At 38.7% G+C, this 11,982-nt stretch overlaps 1 protein-coding gene across 2 annotated transcripts; it reads left to right on the forward strand.

Moving 5' to 3' along the window:
• Window positions 1–19: 19 nt before the first annotated feature.
• Window positions 20–6,147, forward strand: tra2a (transformer 2 alpha homolog). 2 transcript variants are annotated; one of them, XM_006787628.3, is made up of 9 exons: window positions 20–195; window positions 1,591–1,724; window positions 1,844–2,009; window positions 2,604–2,657; window positions 3,890–4,078; window positions 4,691–4,806; window positions 5,045–5,167; window positions 5,252–5,322; window positions 5,484–6,147. In XM_006787628.3, exons 1-9 carry the CDS (start codon window positions 160–162, stop codon window positions 5,492–5,494), a joined length of 900 nt encoding a protein of 299 aa, XP_006787691.2. In that variant the 5' UTR covers window positions 20–159; the 3' UTR covers window positions 5,495–6,147. The 2 variants fall into 2 exon arrangements, with proteins under 2 accessions (XP_006787691.2, XP_087691115.1); XM_087834989.1 differs by lacking the exon at window positions 20–195 and adding an exon at window positions 216–305.
• Window positions 6,148–11,982: the final 5,835 nt, after the last annotated feature.

Consider the following 11,982-nt stretch of genomic DNA (forward strand, 5'->3'; position numbering starts at 1 on the left):
GGGCGTGGGAGATGACGTCAGATCCTGCGGCTCATAAACATATCAGCAACCTACGTTACGCGCCATCTTCTAGCTACTGACCAGAACATATACGTAGCATATAAACCCACTTGCTTATTTTTTTGTCCAAATAACCGCTTTTATTAGCTATACCGAGCAATGAGTGACCTTGAGGAAGGAAACTATGAAGGGCGGGTAAGTAGTTCCCGTCGAATGATATCGGTGACACCTTCCTTTCTTCCCTTTCTCTTCCGTGTGGCTTTCAGTAAAGAACATTGTTAGGATACACTAACTACTAGCCAATGGTAATGTGTGCTAACTCTAAATAACCTGCAACGCTTTATCGGCTTGCGTTACAGTTTTCAGACAGAGGCAGAGAAATGCCTCAAGTTAACGGAAGCAAACTATGCTAATACCTGTTTTAATGTGAAAGGTTAATGCTCTGCTAGCAAGGCTGCTTCTAACAGGCGCTAGCTAGCAAGCTAGTTGGCTTAAAATAATAACCAGTGTTAAAACACTGGTGTGTGCAAATTGGCTTCATGCAGTGTGAGTTTAATTGAGTGCAACTGACTCATTCGTTAATGAAAGGAATCACAAGTTATCTCCTACGTTATGCCAACGTCCTTTTGTGCGGATAGCTCTGCACACTTACGGTTTTTTTTTTTTGTGTGTAGTACTGCTTTGTGTCAGTGTATGAGGGTTAGTCCTAAGCCACTCTTCGTTCTCAGCGTTCATTCTCTGGTTTATCAGGTTGAAACATTGCTAGAAAATTCATTTAAGCTCTTTTTATTCCCACATATGTTACATTGTTCTGCTTATTTGCATAATTTCTGGGTTATTCAAACCTAACGAAGCAGCACTGTAAATGTAATGATGCATTCAGTTTTCCTTTTCATTTCATTCACGATATTCTCCTTTGCTAAAACACTCTGATCTTAATTTCATTGAATGTTCTTTTTTCATTAAGGTTATTGAACCTGAAGGATTTGAAGAGTTTTATCCAAGAATGATGAAGAAAATTTTCAAGATAAAAGAAGGCTAATGAAAACATATACAGAACAGAACATAGAGCTGGAAAGGGAGGAAGTGTACCGGAAGAATGGTGTCAGATAGACGCGCTTGCAGTGTAATGGCTAAAATGAAACAGACCTGGAATCAGAAAATGAGAAAACTGAAAAAAGAAGAATGAAGAAGGATAGAAATCCTCAGAGAAGGGAGTAGCGTGTAAAGAATCTGGAAGAATGAATGTGTCCCTAGGTTAAGTAAATATATTGTTTGTGTCAAAATGTCTTTTCTTTATCATGCTCCGTTTCTGTAACATAAGAAAATGCATGTTTTTTTCCCGTTTTAATAGTCCAGGTGAACATGTACATTTTTTAAAATATATATATTTTAATAATATGCCACACAGAGGTTCATTTATTGAAATTACATGATTACTAACCCTTTTTCCCGCAGTATATAGGCTGTACATTTTAGATAAGTGTACTCTGTGTGATACTTCCATTTTATTTGACTGCTTATTGTGATTTGTATAAATAAATAAATTTTGAATGAGTAAAGGTTGTTAACATACTGCTATGGCAATAGGGGTCACGCTCCCCATCTAAATCGGATCGTGGGAGTCCAGCTCGGGTCAAGTCGGAGAGCAGGTCTCGCTCTCCGAGCCCATCCCGGGTCTCCAAACACTCCGAGTCCAGATCACGCTCTCGGTCAAAATCCAGGTAAGCTTGGCCCTTTTGCGCCCCCCCCCCCCCCTTCCCAAAACACACACATACACACACTCTGATTATCCTAAATGTTGCCATCTTCTCTTCTGTTGAATTCACTTCTTCATTTTTAGATCTCGTTCTAGACGGCACTCAAACCGCCGGTACAGCCGTTCACGCTCTCGGTCCTATTCCCACCGGAGGAAGTCCCGTTCTCGTTCCTACAGCCCTGAATACCGGCGCAGGAAGAGCCAGAGCACGTCCCCCATGTCAAACCGGCGCCGTCACACTGGCAGTAGGGTAAGTGTAACTGTGTAGGTTATGGAAGGAAAGGTAAAAAACGTACACATTCACAATCAGATTTGTAAAGACTGGGTTATTGTGTGTCATAGCTAGTAAGTAGTGTGGACATGAATATATACTGCACGATATACTTAAAGTGAAAATTTATACGCTCAAAATGCTTGGGGGGGGGGGTTATTTTTTAAAGGAGGCCATGCCTGTAAGTGAATTTCACACCACATTTCACTTAACACATGACACATTTTTATTTAGCGCACCTACATGTTTCCAGAGGCTTCAGGCTAATCTCAACAAAACAGTTTTGTCATTTTGGTTTATTTTTTCAATATGTATATTATGTTTGTTTGTTTGCTTGTTTGTTTGTTTTAAATTGTTATTAGGAATTACAACTGTTTTAACAGGAAGTGTTTAATTAAAAGTCTTTACAGTCCAGAGAAGTGTTCTCATTGTGTTATGTTATAAAAATATATTGTTGTGTAAAATATGTTTTATGTTATCAGTTGATTGTGGTAAATGCGGTGGGAATCCGCTTTGACATGACATTTAATAACCCCTTTGATAAACCTTCCCTCCCTTTCATTATATCAACAGAGCCATGACTTCACAAAAGAAGCATACAGTCATGGCGGTGGTGCTGATGTTAGGGTATGTGGACCTTCTGACATATTTTGGGGGGGGGGGAGTAATGTTGTGTGTGGGTCAAAGTTACCACTCTCATTGCAGTGCTGCATGAGGGTATAAATGCATAAATAATCATAGTGAAATTTTTAGAAATACAAATAACTTGATGTATGTGGACACTGGCTGGTTTGCAACCAGCGTCACCTTTATTATCTACAATAAGTATTAGGTCACCTAATGAATCAAGTTATATTTTGAAACTCCAGTGGAAAAGTGGCCTCAACTAACATTTAAGTACTTAAAAAAAATGCTGCCACTATTTCTTTACTGTATGTTTATTTTGTTGCTCCAGTAATTGATGATTTCTGATGTGTGTGCAGTTTTATTGCATATAAAGTACAATGTGCTATGTGTTTTACAATGACAATAATTTTTGAGCAGATCAAATGATATACTAAGTGCCCTACTTTTTTTAAAGTGACTTTAAAGATTCAAATGTAAAATGCTGGTAAAGTAAAAAGATATTGTATATATTTATGCCATATGCACAAAAAGTAATGCGTTTCAGTGGTTCCTCATCTGCTGACATGTTCTTGCAGCACCATGTTTAACTAGTTTAACTAGCTTTCTTAAGCTCAATACTTGTAGAGCACAGCTGCTTTATGTGGGCCATATAATAATACAAAACAGAGCAAGCATGAGGCAAGTGAAAAGGTTTTATAGCATGTGTATATACATAGCTCTCCCTGTGACATATTTTTGAAAGCAGTTTAAGGGGTTATTAAAGCTGTCATAGTTTACCCACTGAGAATTTATTGTGCTACTGTTTCATCATCTTTTGTTACCCCATTGTACAAACATAAATTATATGGATTATATCCTTCAAAGCAACTCAATAACTGCCTCAGTTATAAGTCAAAAGTCACAATGTGAGAGCATGTATCCAGTGTAGGTGAAACAGTATTTTGTCCATAAGCTGCAAAACTGATCCAAAGCAACCATTAAGCATCAGCTGCATCAGTTATAAATGATTGATTTAATGTGTTTTATTAGTGATTATTTTCTGTGCTGGGTTTTGGGGAAAGACATTTTTCTAGCATCTGTGCATAAAGTATGTAAAGTGATCCTGTGTGTATGTGGTGGAGGGTGAGGGGGGCATCATAAATACATTAAATATATTCTGTATGCAAACCATTACATGGGTAGATGTGGTAAGCTACATCATCAACTCTTACCCCTATCGCTGACCTTTCCAGGCGAACCCTGATCCGAGCACGTGTTTGGGGGTGTTTGGTTTGAGCCTGTACACGACTGAGCGTGACCTGAGAGAGGTGTTTTCACGCTACGGTCCTTTGGCTGGAGTCAACGTGGTGTATGACCAGCGCACAGGTCGCTCCCGTGGATTTGCCTTTGTTTACTTTGAGAGGCTTGAAGACTCTAAAGAGGTATGGAAAATATTTGGGGTGTTATTTATGGATCCGATGCCCAATGGTCTTCAGACTTGATGCGAGCAACTTATTTTTATTGTAATATTGTATTTTCAGGTTATCTCATTTTTTTATTTACTATTTTAAATCTTTAAAATTTTTATTTAGATATCTGACTAAATATTTTTTAAATATATCTCAATTTTGAGTTAAGAATGGAAATGATTAAAACAAAAACATTGTTGGCAGAAATAGGCTCATTATATCAACAAACATTATGAAAATAGTTTTGGCTACAGTTCCTAATGTTTCTGGACTATTTCACAGTTACCCCAATGAAACCCAAATTCCAGAAAGAGGGAGTTCTCCATTTTTGTTACCAGTTGTTTAGATTTGCTTCTTCAGAGAGTTTTTTTTTGTTTTTTTCTTAAAAGATTGGGTGTGATTACTTGAGTATGCCACTAGGTGTCAGCCTTTCTTTAAATTCTCTCACCACCCAATCATGGGGTCTAATATAGATGATTTCAGTGTGCAATATTGGTGGGCCTTCATTATTTAAATACATTTTTACCAAAGAGCTTACAGTGGTCTGACAATATCTTTGTATTCTCCTCCCTTTTGTGTTCCCAGGCAATGGAGCGAGCCAATGGCATGGAGCTGGATGGGAGGCGCATCAGAGTGGATTATTCCATTACTAAACGTCCCCATACCCCTACGCCAGGAATCTACATGGGCCGGCCTACACAGTAAGATCAGCATTTGTATCAAATCTTAGATACCTGTTCACTTAACCTACTGCATAACACTGGAGCTCCATTTAAAATCTCCATGAAGCTTAAATGCACCTCTGAGCCATACTGATTAAATGCAGTATTGTCTGTGCTTAACATGGTGCTTTTTTTCCCCTTAAGTTTCTCAGAAGTCATTTTACTTTTTTTTATGTATTTATTTTTTTAATTAATTAACTTTTTTACATTTTTACAGCAATGGTGGTGGTGGTGGTGGTGGTGGCGGCGGTGGCAGCAGCAGCAGAAGGGGAAGAGAGTCATATTATGACCGTGGCTATGACCGCTACGACAGATATGACGAGTACGACTACAGATATAGGTCAGCGCTAATTTTTCTAACTACAAAGTGTTGTAGTATTATATGGTAGAAGACACATTTCAAGTTCCTTTTTTCTTTTTGTAGTCGCAGGCGCTCTCCATCACCGTACTACAGTCGATACAGGTCTCGCTCACGGTCTCGCTCCTACAGCCCACGTAAGTGTGAAGAGAAATGGCGCACAAAAAGATGGTTATTGCACTTGTTCGAACACATCTCTGTGCTTAAGTCTCTGGTGAAATGATGATCAGTCTTTTTGCACTTCACAGACTTCAGCCGTTTATTAACAGAAATGTCTGTTGTTTCTTGTCTTTTGCAGGACGTTACTGAGTTGCTTCTTTCAACATTCAGCATCCCTCCAATAACTGATGGGTGTGTGTGTGTATGTTTGCGTGTGGTAAATCAAAGTGTTTCAGAGGGAAACATTTTGATTAAGCATGTCTATATCAGCAGAACTCTTGAGTTTTAAAGTAGTTCTTGTTTACATGAAATAGATGTCTTAATTTTTAGACCTTTGGATGCATCCGTGTTGAGTTTGAGCACAGAAATCAGCACCTGTGGCTTACTCTTGCCTCATTATTAGACCTCCATCTTTCCTTCCTCCTTCATTTTCTGGAGCTCGGATCGCGTGTTTTGCTCACTTATGGTTGATCAGATTTCTTGTACTCATCACTGTTAACTTTGTACTCAAGATGGGGAAAGAAAAAAGTGACACTGGATTTTGCAGCCTGTATTAATGATGCACTCTGTGTGTATAAAGATAACAAATTAATGCCAGTGTTAATTTTGACACTAAATAACTTTAATGGTAACTAAATCAGGTGGTTAAAATGAAGTGCTACCAACATCAGAAGTTCAATTTTTTTTTTCCCAGTCAAGAAGTCATTGTTTAAGTTTTCAGAGAGTTTTAATATCATGTTTTGCAATTTGTTTTATTTTTATTGTTGTTTCTTTGTATGGAAAATACAAATTTATGAAAACCGCGGAAAGTTTAAGGTGTTTTTCTGACTTAATGTTCATGAAATTGAAGTTGGGATTTAGTTGTACAGGTGGGAGTGAATGCTGTAAGTTGAGTGGGTGAGGTGGGAAAGCAAGAGATTCACAGAACAAGATTAATTCCAAGGTGGTGTGCACAATAAGATATCGACACAAACTTAAAGTCGCCTGCTGTGTTCTTGTGTTGAAACTACAGTGTATCCTCAATATACATTCAGTTTACTTTCATTAAGATGACACCAAGGAAAATAAACACAACGGCTTTTAGCAAGACTTTTATTAGACTGAGTTAATAAAATACAATGTTCACATGGAGGGGTAATACATTAAAATGCACTAACTTCTTCACCGTTGTGACAGTGGATATTACATAATGAAAAGGAGACAGAACATGATTAGATTTGTTTTGCATACAATGGTGTTACCAGCCACAGGTACAACAACCCTGCAGAATGCATGAAGCCACCATGATCACTCACTCTGTCCCCTATAAAGACAGCTAAAATTTGAACAGATTGAGAGGAAATGGGATTTTGACACAGCAGATAATCACAAAAGTAAACCTGAAGGAATGAAGGGTCCTTTATCTGTAGACCATGGGACCAATAACAAGGCACTTCATTCAAATGGGGTTAATAATCACTGCTGACATGTCATGGGGCCCCTCAGAGTTATGCATTCATTCCTAGTCATTCACATAATTCTTGTGATTTCAAGGTAACTACTAGCTCGAAGGAGACAAGGGTCAAAAACCCAACACTTTATCGTCATCTATATCATCTCTAAGTGTGCATGAGCATTCACTTTCACATTTTCATGAGTGAACTTGTACGTACACTTGTTCCTATAAACATTTGATTGATGAAGCAAATTACAGTTATTGTTTCCTGATCTGAGTCCTGTGGTAGCCAAATTAGCATTCAGCGTAGAGAGCAGGTGCAGGGAAATGAGAGAATCCAGGACATTTTCTAGATTGTATAGTTACGTGTGCAGTTGTGGGGGGTTTTTTTTAGTCACTGAAATTGTCCTATGACCCAGGTGTCATGGCAGGGGGTCGAGAACCAGAAGGAAACATGATGTTTAAGGGTTACCGAGATATTATTGGGATTCCATAAATTACACCTATATACCCAGCTGCAGAGTAACATAGTGTGTTTAGACGAAGAATTAAACACATCCACTACACTGATTTTTTGAGAGAAAGATAACTAAATCATTGCAGTACACTAATTCTACATAAAATGTAGAACTTTCTGAATTTTCCATGAACCTTCACGCATACTTTAACTGTTTCATTTTTATAAAACTGAACTAAACAAGACCCAGGTTTACACCAGGTGCAACCTGTAGCTTTAACATGCCTTTGTGATTAGATTAAAACTGGGAGGAGACGCTTGCAGCGTACAGGACACCGTCTGAAGGTTAAGAGGCAGCAGGAACACTGATGGGGATACTTCTGAATTCTTCGCATTTAACCAATAAGCTTGGGCTTCTACTTGGAATAACATACATTAACAGTGGTTGATTACCTAAAAATTTCTATTTTTCTGTGAGCTCTGTTCTTAAGGAAATTGGGGTCTTACATAAATACAGCCGGACTCTTTTAATTGTTTTCATTTGGACCATTATCTCAAATTCTTAATCTTAGTCAGCAGATGCTTTCAAAAATTACATTTCTGAAAGTTAAATTCATTTTTCTATTCATACTTTAAAGAGATTTCCACAAATTCAGCAGATAAACAACATTTTATTACACTAGGGGTGCATTTTATTGCTTTACAAACACTAGTCTAATTTGTATTAACATGTTAAAATAATTAAATAGCCATTTTAAAACATTTTAATGTTTTGCATGCATCTATACCCAACTGCTAAACCCAAATGGCAATCCACACACTAATTACAAAGTTAATTATTATCTATAATATTTAAAAGCTCGATGGTTGAAGAAAATGCCCATAAACGATTTGTGTTTTTTAAAAACTTACATTAATGAACAAAAATATTTAAAGTCACAGATGCTCATCACATCACTTTATTTTAAATATTCAATATTCACATGCTTTCAAATCACACCTGCGTTTCTAATCAGAGGAAACGGACAACTTACTCTGCTTAAGATTCATCAAATCACGCACTTTCTCGCACAACAAACACAAGCCCATTGCAAAATTGCAAAGTGTTAAAACTCCAAAAAACAGCAAATCATGTTTCCATCCTCTTTCAGAAAACAAGTCATTGCTTTTTTTTGGGTGGGGGGGTTGGCGTTAAGGAAGGGATTGTTCTTAACACGTAGCACACTGTAGCTAATCAATCAAGGTGCTGAAACCAGTAAACAACAACTGCCAGAGGGGAAGGTTTCCTATAAGAGAGACAAAGCCACATGCTAAAGCATGGCCGTTCAGTATAGCTGCAATGTATACCAAAGTCTGCAAATGTTCATGTGACTCTGCGTGAAAACTTTTCCTCCTGCATCAACATGTGCTGCTAACCTACACAAAGGCTTCACAACAATAGACAAAAAAAAAAAAATGCAGTGATCTTCAGATCACATAAAACACACAGAAATCAACAAATGTTTATGACGTCAAAGTGCATTTTTGTTCATTTGATGTTCAATTTTTAAAAAGAGAGAAAAAAGAAGAAGAGATAAGAATTTCTAATTGCAGCTGCTACAAACGTCATGCTTTGTGGGGTGTGCACTAAACTCAGAATATAACCAAATGATCAGCTACTTGGTAAATATTTTAATTACAAAAATAGATCAATTAATAAAGGAACAGTTGCTGCCAACTGAAACAAAACAATCGTGTTACGTTTGGCCGCTTTTTAAACCTCCTCTCCTCTTCCAGCAAAAAAACACTAATGGATGATTATTTCATTTAAAACATCAGCATATATAAGCAGTACTATCATCTACTGATGACATAGGAAGAAGAAACTTTTCCACACAAATTCCCAAGATTTAAGTTGTGTATGGGGGGTGAAAAGGGTGTGTAAGACAAGAAAGCGAGAAAAAAAAGCTAGAGCAGATTCTTATGGGATTATTCGTCTTTTTTAAAAAAAAATAACATAACAGAGATATTTTCTGGAATATTTGCTAATTTGCCAGCAGGCTATGGCTATCCCCATTTAACTGCTGCAAGAAATATTCCTTGGCATGTGCTTTAGGGGGGCACAAACCGCCATTTTCTAATGAGATGAAGGGTGTCATCTCAAAGCAGAATCTGTGGAATAAACGTGCCCTTTTTTGAGGGTTTTTTGGAGCCTACATGAAAGCACTTGATGACAATAGAAAACACATGTATGGAGCAGAAAAAAGAAAAAAAAAGAAAAACGCAGTTGCATTATCATCGTTAAGGACATTGTTTGCTTTTAGTTAATGATACTGTAAGGCTCTAGATTCTTCTCAACATGGCGTTCACCACAGTCTTCCCTGACTCTTGTCCGAAGCGGTCAGCAACTGGATGAAATGGTTAAAACTCACGTGGAACGACAATGTTGTTAAAGATGCGAATCGCCTCGCAACAAATAAATAAATAAAAACATAATAAAGCAATCTCACCGGAAAACAGAATCCTTGATTCTCTGTAGCCTAAATAGGATTGTGAAAGAGCCTTGCGCTTGGCGACGTAGACTATATCTTGGAGCAAGGCCAGCTCAAAGTTGGGCTATAAGCTCTCTCCTTTTTTTTAAACCTAAACAATCTCCCTCCCTTCTTTCCCTCCTTGACTTTCCCTCTAGAAATGTCCTAGACTGTGTTTAAACAGATCGATTTTGTCAGTTCTTTCCCTACACCGACATTAACCGCAGAAAATCTTCCCACATAGGATGCAGTCTAGTCTGAAACTTTATGTCAGTTTTGCCCCCTATGGAATTTGTCCATAGCGAGGAGCTCTGAAGCTGGGGGCGGGGAGACTTTCTGTACATTCCTCACCGATACATTCACTACTCCTCTTGCAGAGCCTGCAGCCACACACACAGACACACACACACGCGCGCGGGCTGCAGCCATGCATCGGCTCATTTAAACCGACAGAGACTGGAGAGCAACTTAACACGACTGCTGTCTCTATACGTTCAGCCTGTGAGACTACCAGCTCTGAGACACTGCCCAGCTGGCAGAGCTGGCATTCACACCGAGCCCCATCCGTGTGCTTTTCGTTATTTCACGAGGAGTGGAAATGGTTAACGACTAATAAACGGGGTTTTAAAAAATTGTATGAGTTTAACTAGGCCGACGGAAAGCTCCCTGGTTTTAAATAACCCTCATATAGATCCATACAGGAGAAAGACTACAGAGATCTAAGCACTCACTAATAAGTTAATAAGAAACTTTTCGGGGAGCAGGTCTTGTAACAAATTATGAAACGATTAAAGGTCGATAGAAAGTTGCTCTAAAGTTGAATTTTAAAGCCTATTTCACGCCTTTATCATTTAACCTATTTAAGGGTTGCTCTATAAATCCAAATACAACATAAAGTTCTCGGAAAGTTTTAAAGAGGGTATTTTTTGAATGCAAAGCGCCTCGGATTTAATCACTGGCGTGTTTCGTTACATCTTCATGCTTCAAGCCATGACAAAAGCCAAACTGGGCAAACATGGGGAGAAATGCGTGATTGGCGCGCTGATTCATATAGAATAGTCGAGCCGGGGAGCCAATGAATGAGCGCGTTGAGGCCGAGCCAGCAGGAGTAGTGCGGAGCAGGTTTGCGGCTCTCCGATTGGACAGCCTTCTCGACCAATCAGACAGCTCGGTGTGTTTGTTCAGCAGCAGAGAAGTAGACCCACCGAGTCAGCCATGGCCCCGGTCTGTGAGCCAGTGGCTGAAGGGCCAACACTCCCTTTGTAACCTGCTTTACATGGACACGCACACCTTGGCCTGTTCATTAGCAGACGCTGCAGAGACACGGTGCCATCACCTCAGCTCCAGAGAAAAGCTTTTGTTCCCTTCTCTTTTTTTTAGTAATGCCACTTGCAGGGCTGCAGAGACGACTACACCCACCTGCACTCACGTTTCTAACTCTTTCTTAAAATACTTTTCAAAATAAGATGGCCACAAGTCAAATACGAGTTACATGAGTTAAAATAAAAGAATAATAATAATTTAAAAAAACATGCATTTAAAGGAGAATGAAATGAATGTTACTGCTATTATGTAACTTTTTTTGTAGTTGACATTGTTGCTCTCTGGCTACTTCTAACTAACCCGTCACGCCGATTCATCTAACACAATTTTATGAATGAAAGCGTGCCCTCCTGTATCCCCACACACGATCCTGAAAAGAAAATAGATCCATGCAGCACATATCTAAAGTATACTGTGTCACGTCTCCTGAACACGTGATGAAGTTTAAGCCTCGCTTTAAAGGTGCTGGGTTTAAAAATGCAGAGAGATGCATTTGGGTGCCAGCTTGTTTAGTGCATAAATCTGAAACTAATGCTATAAAATGAATGCTATATTCATAAAAGTTTTCTACTTAGCTCTTCTCTCAAACAGCTTTAAAGGGGCACGGATTCAATTTTATGGTCATTTTGGCAGACACTGCGGCTGAATTATGCTCTCCGTATATTGCAGTAACGTTCAGCAACACTGCAAACTATACCCTGCACAAAGGCAGAATTTGTTGTGGTACTTGACTGTACATGTGCTTATAAATTTACGCTTTGGGGGAATCATTACTGTTTTGAAACTTTGTGCCCTGACAATACATCATTCTATTGACACCGCCAGGCATGGATTAATCTGCCAATTAGTCCTGTGCATGCAGAAATGACCCGTGGAGCGACCCGTTCGTAAACTGTCGACCTCTGCCTATGGT

The sequence above is a fragment of the Neolamprologus brichardi genome, chromosome 22 (genome assembly GCF_056152115.1).
Source record: "Neolamprologus brichardi isolate AB-2024 chromosome 22, ASM5615211v1, whole genome shotgun sequence".
Classification (NCBI taxonomy): Eukaryota; Metazoa; Chordata; class Actinopteri; order Cichliformes; family Cichlidae; genus Neolamprologus; species Neolamprologus brichardi.